Source organism: Diceros bicornis, chromosome 9 (genome assembly GCF_020826845.1).
Source record: "Diceros bicornis minor isolate mBicDic1 chromosome 9, mDicBic1.mat.cur, whole genome shotgun sequence".
Lineage (NCBI taxonomy): Eukaryota > Metazoa > Chordata > Mammalia > Perissodactyla > Rhinocerotidae > Diceros > Diceros bicornis.
This window is the reverse complement of record NC_080748.1, coordinates 39,853,072-39,871,362: the sequence shown is the minus strand read 5'-3', so window position 1 is coordinate 39,871,362 and position 18,291 is coordinate 39,853,072. Positions and strand designations below refer to the sequence as shown.

Here is an 18,291-nt window from a genome sequence, read left to right as displayed (position 1 = left end):
TAAGGCAAAAAGTAGAATACCTATCTTGATCTAATGGGTGGTAAGTCAACCTATGTGATACACAATTTGTAAAAGCTTTCTGAAATCTTCCCTCTCTGTTTCAATCCTTGCATGAGATACTCATTACTATTTAAAATAGTTTGAAAAAACTAAGTTATTTCTTGATAACTTTCTGAAATATTAAAAAGTGGGATCAGTAAAAGAAGCTGCATCCTTTTTAAAAAATACTGAGAATTGAATCCCTAATGTACAATGAGTGTCCAGTTTAGTAGTGTAAAATGTCTAAATGATAGTCTAAAATGAATAGAAAATGATATACTTCCTTGGTGAACCACGTGAAACGATCTCCACAAGCATGTTATGAAGAGATTGAAGATGGCCTATTGACTTGCTAATCTATTTCTATGTTCTGTATTGATGCTATAGTGACCTTTAATCATTTGTTCTCTGCACATCCTACAAAGAATTGTTCTCTATGATTGTCAAATAATTATATCTTGCAGACATAACTACCTAAAAAAACATAATTTGAGGGGCTTTAATGACATGCAGGAAGCCTGTAATATATGACCCATCATGACTTCCTCCTAATTGCAGTGTGGCCAGGTAGGGTTCTTCATTGGAATAACTCGGTGCTCCCTCAACCCTGGTCAGATGGTTCAGGTGAGTCAATCAACAGGTTGCTCTACTCTTACACTTGAAAGCAGTGAATGGTATGGTAGACATAAGGCTTTTGCTATTCTTAAAAGTGAAGTTATTTTCATTATAGAAAGGTAATAGCGTCAAGGCAACATAAGTCAGTTCCCATGTTAGTGTATATCACTTAGGCACAAACTATAAGTACCCTGAGGGCAGAATATACTTGGCTTAGTTCTTCATATCTTAGGATCCTTGTAGAGCACCTGACACCTAAGTGGTGCTCAGTGAAAAGAAGCAGACAAGTTAACAAATCAATGAGCAAAAGAATGAATAGATAAGCCATTTAGTCTATCCCAATAGGTCTAAGTCATAAAGATCTTCTTCAATATGGAAAAACAATGCACTCTTCTTGATATCTGCTATACTGTCAGAAGAAAAGTAAAATTAAAAAAGAATCTAAATGGGCAGAATATTATGTAAGTTTGTAATTTAAGAGATGCCACTCACTGAGAGTGAGATGGCAGAAATGTGGGATGTATGAAGTAACTGAGGAAAAATGCAAACAAACCCAATTTATAAAGAGGAGTGTGTATTAGAACTTACCAATTTGTTTCTCCCACCAGACTGTGACCCAGGCACCATCCGTGTTTACTGTTTACTCCTGGGACATAGTAGCCCAGGGCAAACACACAGTGGGAATTCGGTAGATGTTTGTTGATTGAGTAGAAAGAGAGGCTCATTATTTTAAGAAGCCATGGTAAACATGTATTTACTTTAAAATGCCATTTAAAAATATGTGTTTTCATCAGTCATGTAGGACTATGAGAGGGCTTATAAAGATGACTTTTATGAAGTCCTTTAGGATCTTGTACCAAACTATCTTCAAACCAATTCTAAGTATTAAAAGCCACAAGTATGATTAGGCTATGACTCCATGGTGATTATTTGACTAGCCCACTTATCTAAGCTATTGGAAATATCGTTAACCCATTCCCATTGAGAAGCTAGTGACATTATTGTTAAATAAATTTTTTAAAAACCTTATTTAACTAGCAAACAAATAACTAGCAAAAACAGTTGTGATGCCACAGTTGCTTTCCAAAATAATTTCAGGGTCCCTGTGGTATGCAGTGTGTAACACATCACTTGTGTGTTAATGAATTCAAGGGAAAGCAATGCCACTATTAGTAATAGCTTTTTATTCGGAGTCCTCATTTTCCAGATAGGTCACATTAAACACAGCCATTAAACAATAGCATTGAGATAAATCCATACAATGTATGCTGCTTTTGTTGTTGTTGTCCTTGTTCACCAATCACTTGGTGCAGCTAAGAACTTTATGGAGTAATGGGGCTGATAAATGGGAATAGCCAACCTGCAAAACACTGGGGCCAAGAAAGTCAGACTTTAATCAGGTCTCTTTCAATTATGTTTTGAATCAACATATCTTGATAGCCAAAACTCTCATTTGAATTAATGCCTGATAAATGCTGTCTGTTGTCAAAAGAATATAATTAGACAATAATGAGTGGGCATATATTATGCCAGATATCAGTCTACTTGTTGACCTCAGCAACTTCTACTCCATTAGGCAACAAACAGCTTTTAACCTGGTTCTAATAAAGCATACTGCTCTCTTAATACATGACTATTTTTTTTTATGGTGTCATTTTTTAAATTGAGCAGTGCCTAGATCCTTTAAAGGGAAGTCATGTTTTACAAGATCTCAGCTAATTTAGGAAAACAAAACAAGTCAATTTCCCAACCAGGAATTCAATTAACTTATGGAATAGTGAGCCAATCTTTGTATATTGCCTGCAATAAGGTTAAGTATGTCAGATTAAGAAATAAAATGAAAGCATTTTTTGAAATTACATGATATGTCTCTTTAATGTTTACTTTGGTATAGTTATAACTAACACTGATTCTCACTACTTTTAGCTTTCATGAAAAAATCTTTCGTTATTAACATTTAATGAAAAGACTGTTTTGTTACTGATTTTTTTGAGTTCATCAGTAAACAATTTTTAGAGCTTTGACTTTCTTATGAAAATTTCTATAAATTCTTTTTCTGTGCTTGACTTCAGTTACTTAAGGACCTAAAAGATAAAGTATTATCAAACTATTCATTTTGAATGCGTGGGATTTTTCTGAGGGGTTAGTATTTGGAGGATGTGAATTAAGACAATTTTTTTGCACTCTGAATTATGCTGAAACCCCTTGAAATATCACTGTTTGATCATGCATCACCCCTTAGAGCAAGTTGTTCCCCAAAGGGGTGATTTTGGCATCTCATAGACTTCCATGGAAGCCAAGCACCAGAGGTCTGTGATAAAGGCAGTTGCCAGCCAAGTGAACAAAAGCAAAATTCCCTCAACTCAACCATAAAAGCTTCGAGTCCTGACTGCTGAATTACCACCAACTTGTAAATAAATAATCTCTACTAAATACAGATAATGTGTTAAACAGCTAACACTAGTAAATCACTGGTGACAGAGAGCCTAAAGATAAATCCCTCACACATTGGCACAACCAATTCTTAAAATCTTATAGTGTTTTAATGTCTTCATATAATAAATTGAACAACTGGTTACTCAGTGTTAAGAATGTTTTTAAAAATAAATCCTACTCTCTTGGTTGATTTCACTTACATACTGCCTTAGATTTTTACTAAGTGGCTATCCGTCTAGTAAGAGAGGGGCAACACTTGGTAAGACTAAATGGAAATCAGTTTTCCATCAAATTTCAGCTATCAAGCTAAATCAGTCTGTAGTCTCCTGGCAAAAAATAACATCATATAACAGAGACAACACATTTCAGTTACATAAATTGTCCAAAATATAGAGAGTCAATTAGGTTTCACATGTACAAGATCCCTTCTTTGCTAATTTAAACATTTACAAATAATAAAAACCAAGAGTAGAGCTTTGGAAAGGCTGTTACTAGGAACCAAATACAGTTCTCAAGAGAATAAGGCTGATGGGAGATGTCCACTCTTTCCTTTCGAAGCAGTTTTGCAAAAGAGGTACAGTCTAAAATCTTGACGGCATTTGATGGAAATATTTTCAGTTGAATTTTTTTGAGGTTTAAAATTACAAAACTTAATTCAGTTCAATACTTGTTTTTGCTTTTGTTTGTGTTTTTTGATATAAGGATGTTATGACATTTATGCTGTTTCTACACTGGCTTGGTGGCCAGAAAAGAAGGCACAGAATTCTCCACCAGTTTGTAAATAACGCATTTTTCTGCTCCAGTGCACAAACAGCCTTTATTTAACTCAGCACCACATTTTCTAAGGTATGGGCTGGAAACTGTTTGTCATGAAGCTGTAAAATGCCAAAAAATTTAAACGCTGAAGGAAAATGTCAATCAAGGCATTTTCCCATCTGCTGTTACTTCTGCAAGTGCTAATTTTATTTTTCCCAATTCTTGAAATTCGAGGTTTCCTAGTCTCATATGGAAGTAAGTTTGAAACTTGCTAAATGTCACAAGAAAAGATGTGACCAAATGAAGGAGTATAAGGTGTATTGTTCTCAAAGGACACCAGTATAAAGAAGCAGAAAAGCATTGAGAAAAAGGAAATACATTTTAAGACCCAGACCTCTTGAAAAACACTACACAATGTAAGTAACCAGTGCTGGTACCACACATGCATGAAAGCATTGTTCATGGTTTTGAAATATAATGGGAACGCACATCTTGAACCACTTAAGATACTTTTGAGAACCAATCAACAGCATGATATCTACATAGGCAGAAGCTGTATGTTATTGAAAAAACATGAAAAAGTTTCAGATATTAGTACAAATGTAATTCTTGTGATTTAGCATGACTTTAATAAAAGCTTCTACAAGGACTTGCACATAACCATGACTGACGGATGTATTTTTTGACCTTTCAGTTAGCTCCATCAGCTCACTCAAACACATTTTGAACAGATTATGTACTGTAGTACTTGGTAGACTATACATTAAACAAGAGACTTTGCTCTGAGGCACTGCTTCCCACACTCCATGGGGAAAAGGAAGCAGGAAAAAACAAAACTCATAGAGTTCGACAGCTACCGAGGCAACACTTGCCATTTACAATATAAGCCCAAATATTTTTGCAACACAACTATATATTAATTTAATAAAATACACAATATAGCTCTTATACACTCAACAATTTGGCTCATATGCACTGAATCTGCAATAAATCAATAAAAATATGTCATTTGATGTAAACACATTGAATCTTCTTACATTTGCACATTTAAATGGTCACGTGATTTGTGTATGTCTAAGACATTTTCACTTTCCTGAGCTATTTTAGTGTCCACCAATGAATAAAACATATTAATCATGTCAATTTTCTCTGAATATTATCACTCAATGGAAACTATTTTTTCAGAACTTTTCTAAACCAAATTTAAAACATAGCCATCATTATTTATATGTTTGTTGGACACTAAAATGCTAACGAGGCATTTAAACCCTTTAAATTTTCTTCTCCACTCATGAAGTGAATTAGTCTACGTGTGTGCAGGACAAAATGGACTTTATCTTTTTACATTTAACTTTTATACGACATGAGGTGTCTTACAAATGACCAAGTTTTTAAAATTTTTTCGACTAATGATATGGAATGTTCTTTGTGTTTATATGTGTGGCAGGTCACTTTATACAGAAATGTTTACCACAAATATGTGTTAATGTTTGGTGTAGCTTGGACTACTGCAAGGTCTTTTTGGGACTTTCAGTAGAAGCCTATGATGACTGCTAGAAATCCACCACAGATCACAAATTATGACCCTGCTTTGTATGGGGTTTATAGGTAAACAGTTAAGTCAGCATCAATCACGGAGGACAGTCTTAGAGCGATCAGAAATACTTCAATTCTCACACTGCATACCTTCCTAACAGATTGTCAAAAGGTAACTCGCCTCCTCATCCTCCTTTTTCTTCTCTCCTTCTTCTTTTTTTCTTTTCTCTTTGAGCATCATTAATTCTGTCCTAATATAAGTTTGGTCAAAACAAAACCATTGTTATCTCTGAAAAAGAAACAGCAGTGAAAAGAACATACTTGTGGGCACTTCAGATGGTCACTAAAAGCCTTAAAGCAGCATTGGTCTTTCTTCATCCCTGTAAAATGGGTTGTCACCAGGAGGGATCATTTTTAAATCAACAGAAGAGACAAGAAAATGCCAATGCCTTTTTTTTTTTCATTTTCTCACAGCCACAGGGTCATTTCCCCGGCAGTCCTGCAAAAGCTTATCAATTTCTCTCACGACTTCCTCTGCATCCACCGACTCTCTGCCCAGATCCCTGTTGGGGTGGTCAAGCTGCTCGAGAACAGCACCCATCTCACTGGAATCCCGGCTGGCTCTAGAATGCACATCCGCGAAGACCCTTGCCATCTGATCAGAAGCTATGAAGGAAGGGTCTCTTGGTTGCTTACTGGGCGACAGATACTGACTGTCATTGGGCAAGTACTGGCTACTTGCTTCTGCCAGGGCTCCTGGTTTTGCTTCGCAACCATCCAGAGAGCCTTTTGTTGAGGTGCAAGGCTCAATGCATGCCTTGGTTGGGCTGCTTGATGCTGAGGGGACCTCTTGGAGGAGAGGGCTCAGGGCACGTTTGGCTTTTAAATAAGGTTTAACATTGGCAATGAGAATAGTGTGCTCTCGCTTGTCTTTTCCAAATGTACAAAAAGTCTTTTTCCCAGTGGGATTCACAGTTTCGTAAGTCTCATTCTCAACGTTAGCTTCAACTGTGGGTACAAAGAGATTTGTGCGGTAATCTGCATTTTCAGCTTGATTGGCTGCAGGGAACTGTGGCATCCAACACCTGTCAGAATGACCAAGCACTCGGCATTCATCTGTGCAATTAACACACTCTTCTGGTTCTGCAAAACAAAAGAGAAAACAGCAAATCCAATCATTAAGGTTGCCTTTAAATTTCTACTGAGGCTGCGATCAGCTCTCAGTGGGCTTGCTTGACCTCTGGTCTCTTAATTAAAAAGGAAAAGAAAACAATAATTAAAACATTTCAGGATGGTTGCATAAACCTGCTGGTTGAGACAATGGTTTTATTTAAGTCTATTCTCTAGATATTAACGAATTCCCATAGCCCGGGAAAAAGTATAAAGTGGTCATTGGAGAATCATTCCCAGTAGAATACAACATCACTGTAAGCTAATCTCCTGGGTATATCAGTTAGTCTTTGTTCTGTATAACTCATCCTGGAAACAGTGAACATCAAAAAGGATTACCAGGATTAATTTTTCAAATCAAATAACAGGGCAAAAACTGGATTTCAAACTTCCACGACAAGTCCTAAGCTGCTCTTTTTTTTCATGCTTTATTCCTATTTTGCTTGTAATTGTTATTTTGGTGATAGTCATGAAATAAAAGGTTTCCTTTAAAAGCCTACGTTTCCTACTGAGAGTACCAAATGGAATTTTCTATCAGAATGTGTTCTGAATAAGCTTGTCAAAAAGTGCACATTCCTATTTTATTAGATATGTGTATGGATCATGTACTCAGTTTTCTTCACTTCAGCTTTTGGTTTTTGGTGTAAGTAGGTGAAAATGGATTTAGTCAACAGATATAGTTGAGAATGAATGACAAATCATGATTTCCTATTTTAAAAGATAATGCTTTCTGTGAGAATTTTTGCTTCTTCTTGTCAATAGGCATATAGAGAATCTAAATAAAGCATTCTTTAATGATCCCTATTTCAAAGATGCTGAACAAGAAAATATGAAAGAAAATTCCTTCATTGTGACAACAGCTGCATACTTCCATGACCCCGATATTTTAAACTGTAACTTTGAACTACATCTTCCCAGTTGTCCCTTTCGTCTACAAATGGTTGTTCCCCTTATGTTTAATGATCCTTTTTTAAATCAGGGACTCTTTTTTTTTCAGGAGAGGATATTTACAATTACATCTATGTGGTGGGAATAGAATTCCCTACACATTTAGGAACACTTGGGACTGCCTTTTAATTGATGCAAGAGGATCTCTACAGATTTAGAGTGTCCTGTGCAAGGAAAAAAGTCCACAGGAAAGATATTTAAAACAGAAAGCAGCGAATTTAATAGCATTAACAAATTTATACAGTTACTTTTTAAAGTCATATATAAAATCTGAATTTATATTTAAAACACATAAATAATTCCTTATCCAAAAAGAAAAAATAAATCACAACCTATTTTAGCTTGAAAGGTTTTAGGATAAAATAATTTCCCATGAGACTAAAAGTTTTTAGAAAGGAATCAAAATGGTGTCTTGACAGAAAGAAAATATTGTGGTATTTCATAGCATGTATCATTCACACTTGTGAAATGTTAAAAAAGTATATAGATAATTTGCCTCTATTTTAAATTTGTCATGTTTTAAAAAATGTATTTACCTATGAGGGAATGAAATATGTTAAGTTTATTATGTAATGCAGGCAAGAATTCTGAAATGTACTCTCAAACTGAGCTATCCACCCACAGACTCAAATACATACTATCTGTGAGTTGAAAGGTTGTTGACAGATGGGCCCAACAGCAGCAGAAGAAGCTAGGCATATAAAATTTTCTAGGAAGGCTTCCTGTATGGATTTAAAGTACAGCAGAGATTAAAAAACCAAAAAGGATATCAGAAAAGTTTAATGTCAGGTATCCGTTTCCTTTACTTATTCTGAATGGGAATCATAATATTACCTCTCTATCTGTGTCAGTAACTCTTAGAAAAAAATAATATGTATCATTTCATTCAATCAATTTTATCTTTCAAAAAGACAGTAGAAAACTTTACTATCTATTTCACTCGGTAGTACTTTTCTATCTTATAGAATTGTGATTTTTAAAAAATTCATTTACAACCCATACACTCTCTTTGAAATATGCTCACATAGTTTTCTATTCCGATATTGACTGGCCCTCCATTTCAGCAATTTGGATAGCCTAGCACTGAATAAATTCAATGTGAATTTAAGAAGAGAGTGAAAGAGAGAATAATGCAGATGTATGAAAGTGTAAATCGACCTTGAATTTGAAACCATCAACATAGAATGACTGTTTGCACTTCACTGCTGAAAATCTGCAGCGTTTTGCTCGACTTCTTTATGTCACATCCTAGGGAGCAAATTTGGAGCATTGATTATGATACATTATAAGCTGTTCACCTGGAGATTAGACTGTAATTCTGATGGCAGCAGTTCACAGACAGCGAAGAAAATCGAATGACACTTTTGTACAAGCAGCAGAAACTGTGAGCACAAAGTGAACTATAACTACCAAGAGTCAAATAAGGATTTATGGGAGAGTGGAATTATTTCTGAAGTAACACAAATAAATGGATAAGCAGCTAGGTACATGAAAGAGACATAGGTAGTATATAACGAATGACTAGCTAGACAAAAAAAAAAAAAAAATAGACAAAATGAAAAAAATAGAAGAGAAAAGAGAGAAGGAAAGCTACATGACTGGAGAGAGGGAAGCAGAGAGGGAGGAGGGATGGGAGATGGTTTTAAGAAAAGGGGAGTTATATTGGTAGGATTTCTGCCATCTGTGCCTCCTAGTATGTGTTTTTAAAATCCCCTCAATAAACTAAGAGTGTATAATAAAGAATAATAGTGTGGAGTATTTTCTCAAGTCCCAGAGCTATAAAGCTGGATAATCAAACTTCTTTCTGTACCTCAGGGAAAATGGATCCAGAATAGATATGTTGAATTATAAGCTATAGAAATTAAAAAGAAGCAAATTATACAAACAGCCACTATTTGCATAGATTAGATATCTGTATCAGAAAACAAATTCAGAAACCCTGGACAGAAGAAATCAAAGCAAAAATAATTGATCCAACATTCGTTTTTTTTCTTCTGGTCCAATCTGGGATAACAAAGAAATTATTTACCATCATTTTCATCCTTTCCTCAATATAACGTGATTACCCTTTCACAGAATGTGCCCTTTGCCAAGAAAGATGACATAATCCAAATGGTGGGCAGATGAGAGAAACTGAGAGATAGGCACGTTTATGTTGCAAAGAGAAAACAATTCTAAAGTTCAACAGCTGGAATTCAGGGCAGTTCTGCCTATAGGGAAAGTTTATAGTGTTTAATTTTTAATTTTTAAATGATTCCCTGAAGGATCATATGACTATCAGATAAATTTAAATACTCGTTTAGTATTAAGAATCATTTTCTATACTCCTATAGCTACATCTATTACACAAGCATCCAAAGGGAGGGATCTAAACACAGTCATCTTCGCTAGTTAAATTTTTCATCTTAATTTGTGTGATAATTTCTGCAAAAGATATAAAGTCATTCAAACGACTATGGTACTTGCAGTTCAGCTGCACCATAAACCATACACCCACACGTCTACAGATCTTTATTTCTATGTGTTTGTGTGATAAACTAGAGCTTTCTCCAGGTATAGTCAAAACAAAATTTAAAAACTCAAATGCATATCCAATGCATTCCTGAAAATTAACCATCAGTAATTGCCATAAGAGAAATAAAATGAATCAATAAAATGCACAGGGAAGTTCTAGATTCATAATATAAGGGATAACATAAATATATATAAACATATATAAACATATTTTTACAGATAATGTACATGTATGTGTATAAATCTCTTTATTTAACATCTCCAATAAACAACATTTTGATCTTTCCCTTTGCCCTACTACTGTGGGTGTGAAATCTGTGCTTGGATCAACAACTTGACTACCTCTGATTTTAGAATTTTTATATTATTCACACTGATTTAGACATAATGATGTCTGAAATCTGCATATTCATATTGGCTGACATATCTGAAAGCTCCCTCTCTTTTTTTTTAACCTAGACTAAGTAGTTTAATAACTTAATCTTAGAGATATTAGGCAAGGAATTGTTTTGTGCCAAAATATACCTTCAAAGACACTGTCACGGTGGAAGTTACACTATGTGAGGAAAAAAATATTTAGGTAAAACATCAAATTATCTGCCCTTAAATTATTGGACTTTAGCAATCTTCCATAAAGATTACCTTAACGTTTACAATGTGATTTTAATGTGATGTTACTATACATCTTTAGGAGTGAAAAGCCATTTCAACGATGGGTAAAAGGTGCTAACAATTACTTTGCGTAAGATTAAAATTTGAAGCCAAAACACTATTTAAGCCAGCAAGGATTAACAAAGATTAAGGGGGCCTCTGTTGAACATAGTTATTTTGAGAAAAGTCAGAGGAAAAATCCTTGCATGTTATGACTCAGTGGTGTTCACTGCAGAGGAAACACGTCGAGGAACCAGTCCATAAAATTTCTTACTTCAGAGTAAATCTATCTCTGTATTCTAATCTGTCTCACTTTCCAGCAGGAATTTATCACAAATCAGCAGTTAAGCTTATTTTCCCATCTTCAAAGCACTATACCGTGCCACTCAAAGAGAGATACTTGGTAGCTAATTTGTTACCACTTAGGGAAATATTAGAAAACATAAAAGGATTTCCTCCTCTTAGTTTCAAACTTGCCTGCTGCCTCAGGAGACCACATATTTGTACATCTGAAAACATGCATATAGTTTCTAGAATAACAGTTTCAGATACACATCTGATTTAATTTTTTATAATGAATAAATAAATGTCTATGTCTTAGAAATCTGAAAAACCAAATCTGTGAGTCAGGGCATCAATGAGGAAGTTCTAAAGTGCTGTGGCCATGAGGGAAGGATATCTGAGACAGAGTTTTCTCTGAGTTATGACTGTCAACAAAATGGTTTTATTTCTGCTTTGTAAATAGCTTTAAATAGGAATAGTGCTCTTCTGTTAGTGCAGTGGTTGCTACTGTTTCTAACAGCATCTTAAAATTAGAGTTGTTTCCAAGTAGACAACTCTATAAATGGAAGTCCACTTTTTATTTGTTCTCATTTTTCTTTTTTATTTCTAATTTACCTTCTTTCACCAACGTAAGCTTTCATAACACCTAATTAGGTGTCTGGAAAAGCAGAGAGCAGACACGAATCTCTATTTATGGCTGACACAAGTGTTCTGCAGATTAACTCCACAGAATCTAAACTAGGCATCCATCACAGACTATCTACCAGCAAACAATGACAAGCCAAGACCTTAGACTGGCAGTTCACGAGTACCAGTTTTCTACTGAAAAGTTTTAATGGTATAACAACAGCTTGCTTTTACCATCTTTTTCTTTCTTCAGCACACTCACACAATTTCACACAGGCACACACACTTCTCTATGAGCACAACACATTACAATTTATCCAAATATATTCTAACATATGAGAGAAACAATATCAGTACTAAAATAGAAATCTTGTCAGAATACAGTCCAACAAACCAGTAATAAAATTTTTCTTTCAGTAAATTAGCATAATTTGCAACATCCTGACCTTTTCTAACATAAACAGTTCTCTTTTTTTTTTTGGCAATATTGATTATTATTCATTTACTTCCCTTTACCATCCTATAACCCCTTACACTTATGATGATTGGATGAGTCATTCCATATAAATGGCACCGTAACAATGTATATTCATTCAAATCATTTCCATTTATAATTTCTACGTCCCATTTACTAGGATATTAGTTAAAAATAAACTCTGATTTCACTCTATGAGAGGGGTAAAAATTTCACTTTCAATATTATTTCTAGAGACAGTGCTGGAAAGTTATCTCAAAACTTTTATTCCTTGTGTCAGAATAAAGAAAGGAATATTCTAATATTACAGTTTTATCACATGCTTTTTTTTTCTGCTAGTGTTCACATAACTACCAGACTTAATTTTAGCAAAATTTTTAATAAGCTTAGTGTATCTCTTAAGCAGGGAAGAATAAGGAAAAATGTGGCATCAGAGAACCAATCACTTAACATTTTAGCTAAATGATCTTTCGTCTACTGCATTGTATTTCTCATGTTTCTTACTTGTGCATGGGGATCTGTGTCGTTTTACTAATCAAGTAACTGATACACCAATACACAGATGTGGAATATGTTTTCACTTCTTTTATTTTTTAATGTAAGGAGGATCATGTATCCTGTTACCATATGCTCATTTGCTCATTTCATGAGGATGCCTGTTCAAATGTTGGCAGTGATATAATGATGAAACACTAGGTATAGAACTCCAGGAACTTAAATTATTTCCTAATAATTGGCTATAAGGAATCAGAATTTAGAAACATAATTCACATAATAAAAATACTAAGAGAGAATTGTGTGTATTTTTAAGTGGATGCACCGCCAATCTGGCTTCCAGATTTTACCTCCATTGTGAAAAGCCATTCTATCTGCTTTTGATAGGCAGAGAGCATATTTTGAAGTGAAGTTATTATAATACTATCAAACAGTCAAAGCGTGGCAGCTTTGAAGTACTAGTCTTCTAGCAAGCACCTGCAGCACACGATGCTCCTGAACATATTGCCATGGCTGCATTCAGACACCAGAAACCACTGGCCTATATCATTTTCAACTGACTTCAATTGCAGCTGCATATCTGGAGCACTTGGAGCATCTGCACTTACTATTCAGGGCACCTGCACACCTTCAGTTTTGGTTTTAAGTGGTTGTGACCCTTTGGACATAATAGCATGTCTACCAGAGTGAATTTTCTGGCATATATATTAACAACACATAGATAACGCTCTGAAATGAAGAAAATAAATTAAATGGAAACTTATGTTAAAGAATGAAAGCCAAAGGATATGAGGAAATTTGATATGGAAGTACCAGGAATATAAACAAATGAAAATCTAAACCATGCTTTGGGAATCTATGGCACAAATATAATTGTGTCCCATGGCACACTGCTCTGAGATTAACATTCAAAATTTAGCCACCCACCTCCCCCAATTCCATACTGTAGGCACAGCCATCACGTGGCGCAGCAGCTCATGCTTGGAAGTGAAGGCACAGATAAATGGGACCATCTCTTTCTTAAGAGGTACTCAGGAGAACTGGCTCTGAAGCTTGATGCTATACTAGTGGAGCAAGTTTTTATATATTTTTTTTCCAAGTAAATGACTCTGACAGAACCCCTCAAGGAAAAACAATCCAACTCAAATGCCCCACCAGAGTAAAGACAGCTCAAATTCAGCGGGTGCATTAGACGTGTAGATGGTTGTAGTTTAGCAGTTAGTTTAAAGAAGTTATACTCAATCATTCGTAAGGTAAGAATGAATGAAACACCAACTTTGCGCCTAGGCGTTGGAAGGTTTCAAGCAAAGGAATGTTGAATAAGAATGTTGTAGAACAGGTGTTACGTCAAGTAAATGTTTGTGGTAAATATACCTATGTCTATCCACCTCTAAAATTCTCCAGTCTATAAGACTATATCTCTTCATCAAGGAGTTTACACCTTGACTGGAAACTAGAAACTAGATTTGAAACCATCATGGGGAAATAATTCATGATCAATTATATTTTAAACTATGTCATACCAATGTCAAGCAACAGAAATATAGAGAAAAGCGCAGACGGTAATAAAATGAAAGGCTTTGTACAAAAGTGGCGCTTAATCTGCAATTCAAAGGATGATCACGGTTTCAACAAATAGTGGAGAGCAGGGAGAAGGTGATCCAGGTGAGGAGATTAGAAAGTGAAATGATCACCACATAGGAGTGGGCATTTCGCAGGAGAGTAAGAAAGCAGCTTTATAAGTCAAAGGATGTACATTGCAATGCCAAAAAATAAAATAATTAATAACATAGAGAAAATTGGCTAGGATTTAAAAGAAAATAGAAAAGCTCCAAGTAAAAGACCAAATTCAATCTAGCAGGCAATGGAGCACTAATATAGATTTGAGCAGTTTATTGTATATCTCAGAAGATTCTTGAAATATTTAGATGCTTGATTACAAAAAGTATTGGACAACATTTATGAACATAAGGGCACAGGGCAAGTAGCATTCAAATCAGCATCACTTCTGGAAACAGATACCTAGAGTTTTGGCCCGGACCAGGATATCTCCAACAGAGCACAATAGGCCTGGGCATGATTCACCGGCAAAGTCATTCCGACCCTAATGCACCTCCATTCTGCTTGTATCTCATCCCACTTCTCCTAAACTAAAGACATGTATGTTCATTCAACTGGTATTTTATATTAACAGTATAAATCTTGTCTTTTCATAATTCTGCACTAGAAAAATACTTCACCTTCCTACATCTACTTTCTCTCTCTTCCCTCTTTCTCTAATTTGTTATTATTATTAACCAGCCATAAGATTGCATATGATCACATATCTGAAAGATTAAAGGATTCTTTTAGAAAGTCAGAAAAGAGAAAGTCTGGAAGAAAGAAGATCCTTATAGGTATCTAGGAGAGAGTTAATAAATACTCCTACAAGGCAAGGAGAATGGCCACAAATAAGGTAAATGTTGACTCTCAGAAACCTTTCAAAATTGATTCTGGATATTCAAGAATAAATAATTACAGAGAATTCCTGAAAATGTTCTCCAAAATAAGCATTTCTATTTTGGACGAAGATAATGCCACCATTTTCCCACTGAATTATATATCCTAGCATTGCTGCCTAACTCATTATTTTTTAATCTTTTTGCCTCATTGAGATCCTTATACCTTTTGAGATCAAGACACTGATACCATGGTATATTCTTTCATGCTTTATTCCTTGAGTACACAGAACATAATATTCACACTTCTGAATTTGAACAGAATGCTGTCATTGATGTAAACAAAGATTAAATTAAAAAGGTATCAAATGTTGGTAATCTATAATAGGAGTGACTACTCCTTACAAATTACTCAATCCAAAGCCATTCATTTATGAGGCTGTAACATCACTTTTCAGAATGATCCCAGGACCTAAACGAAGTTATACATAATAGCTCTCTTTTGCTATGAGATATACAGTATTTAGTGTAAATTCAGATCTGTCTGTTAAATACTATGCTTACAAAAAAAATCCAAAGTTCTCTATTATTGAGGGTACCATTTTAAATAAGATAAATAAATCCTGCCTGACATATATCCACGGAAACATGGAGGTCGGAATATTTTCCCCTTAGCGAATTTTTTAAACCAGTGACTCTCCTATTGAAATTATAGCTTATATTTAAATAATCACCTCTTTATAATTTTAAATTATGGAAAACAGTTAGTATCCTGAAAACCTACACCTCAGCATCTATAAGTTTCTTTCTACTCTCCTAGGTTTCTCCTTTTGTCCTTTTTTGACTCTATGGCATTGTCATGTCAAATGTGCCAGTTCCTCGCTTTTAAGTTAGCTGCCACCGTATCTTATACTTTATCTGAAGCTATCATCAACATATGAATTAATTAATGAGTCCTTGTAATTTTAGAGTCTTGAAAGGGTTAATGCAGCTTCCAAAAGAACCTGATTTATATGCAGTGAGAAACCTATGCTCTGGCATGCAATAGTTAGTAAAAGCTGTTTGGTTTACAAGGACAAATTTAAAATTCTAGCAACTTAATACTGTGAGTTTCAGACCCAAGACTGTTTAAATACGCTACTCTTCTTCATCTTTAGAGAGGATGTTTTCCTCAAGCTGTTATTACCTTTGTAAGCTAACCCCATCTCTGATGATAACATCATTTTTGATGGAATGGATGAATGCATCGAAAATTCAAGTCATCCTCCTAGCAAAGTGGTAATCCTGTACGGAAGGTCAATGAAAACATGCCTATTAAGCCAAACTCTTTGTAAGAAGCAAGCAAGATAGTCTTATTAGTGTTTTTCTCTCATGCCTGCTATCTGATTTCTGCTGGGATATACATCTATTTACTGCTTTAAATCCGTTGTTCATCTTGTCTCTCGCACTTGTTTGTTTTCAATTGCTAGAGACAAGCAAACAGAATCGGGTATCATTTTTAGTGTTCTCAGAAAACAGAGTTAATTCGTAAGCGGCTAATCTTCTGCTTCTTATTTAGTAATCAACGCCTGCCAATAGGATTTGGGAGTCCCAGAAGATAGATTTTTATGAAAGATTTTAATATTTCTATGTTTTTAATGACATTCTAGTCTCCAAAAGCTATTCATTAAATTCATAGAACTCTACTCTAGAGATAGAAAGTTTCAATTAAGTTACATGAAATTAGACGGACATGGTTCCAAAAGAACAGATGGGTGCTTTGCTACGATCAGTATTTTAAGAATGTTTTTAAAGAAAAAAGTAATACGAAAGATGTTTTCTTTTAAGATTTAAAGCAGTGGGAAATATATATGAAACCATACTTCTCCATAAATAATTTCTACAAAAATTACTTATATTACAATAATTAAAAAATTAACTGAAGCTAAAGGTCTTCAATGTGCATGCATGTATGCATATGCATTATAATAACCATGTATTTTCACCAAAAAATGCTTCCTGTGAAATGAAGTCTTTCTGAAAGAACTATTAAAATGATAGTATCCCAAAGGTAACTTTAGAATAAAATACAGGCCATTTGAGCCTACACATTTTGGCCTTGATCTTACTAAAACAACAACTCCTACCACCCAGCTGCTAATACCACCACTATTATTGCTACTATTATTCTCTGATTACAGATAATTTAAAAATATACAAAGAGTAGGAAAGGAAAGATAATTGACATTTTAAATACAGCCTGTTCTTGGAATTACTTCTCTAAAACCATTCTGTTCTTATTACCTTTAGTGAGCTGTAAGTTTATTGGAAGCTGATGTTTTTTATTCTGTATGATTGGGTCATCCCAAGAATGAAAATTTAAGCAAAATCAATACACTCAATATCCATATTCTAGAGTAAATATACAGAAGTGTTTCTTATAATGGAATTTACTGGCAATGACAAGCCATTTTTCTAGTAACAGCTTTAATATTTTGTAATCATTAAAACACACTGAAGCAATGAAGATATTGGGAAAAGAGGTCGGTAAACTCACATATAGAAAGATAGGAGATGTGGCCCTCTGGATCACCCTGCTCTGTAATCAAATCGAAGGTCAAAAAGCTACTGGAGAAGGCTATCCTTGAATCAAAGCAAAGGTAAAAATGTGTTTCTAAAGGCTATGCAAGTCTATCCATACCTAATGCAGTATATACATCAAAAGGTGTCTACAGTGGTGTTTTAAATACTTTCTTATCTAGGAGAGTACTTTCTGTGATTTAATTGATAATCAACCATACCTGGAGCAAAGAACAGATGATAAAAATGAAATGCACTCCCCATGAGTAAAAATAACAGAAAAATAAATATAAATATATGAGAACTTATTTTGTTTTCAGACTTGTAATCTAAATCTAATCTAAAAGGAAATTCATTTTGACATCACAGGGAGAATTCACTGAGACAGTCTTTTTTTAATTCAGGCATGCTATATTTGAGTTTTTCCCTTTAAAACTATGTCTGTTCAATTTTAGAAAGAGGTGATCCTTTGCGCTGCCCACGCTATTTTTAAGTAGCTGCTTAATGACCCCCATGGTCATTACTGAAAAAGGTTATAATCTGAACTACTCAGTTTGGGGTTCAAAGCCCTCCATAATCTGTTCCAAATAAATTCTTTACGCAATTCTATCATTAAAGAAAAATAAACTTAAATTCTAACGAGTCAAATTTTTACACTTCCTTTTACAGCAAATCTCTTTGTAATCTTTCAGAAAATGGTAGCATAACTGAACACTAAAATTTCTTTATAATGTTGTAATTGCTCAAGTC

The 18,291-nt window shown here is 34.6% G+C and overlaps 1 protein-coding gene across 1 annotated transcript in view; it reads right to left on the bottom strand.

The window, feature by feature from the left end:
* Positions 1 to 1,837: 1,837 nt before the first annotated feature.
* PCDH17 (protocadherin 17) overlaps positions 1,838 to 18,291 on the bottom strand; it is a 97,188-nt gene continuing 80,734 nt past the window's right edge. Inside the window, exon 4 of the mRNA XM_058548274.1 lies at positions 1,838 to 6,525. Coding sequence (XP_058404257.1) covers positions 5,843 to 6,525 — 683 coding nt within the window. The 3' untranslated portion in view covers positions 1,838 to 5,842. The remainder of the gene's footprint in view (positions 6,526 to 18,291) is intronic.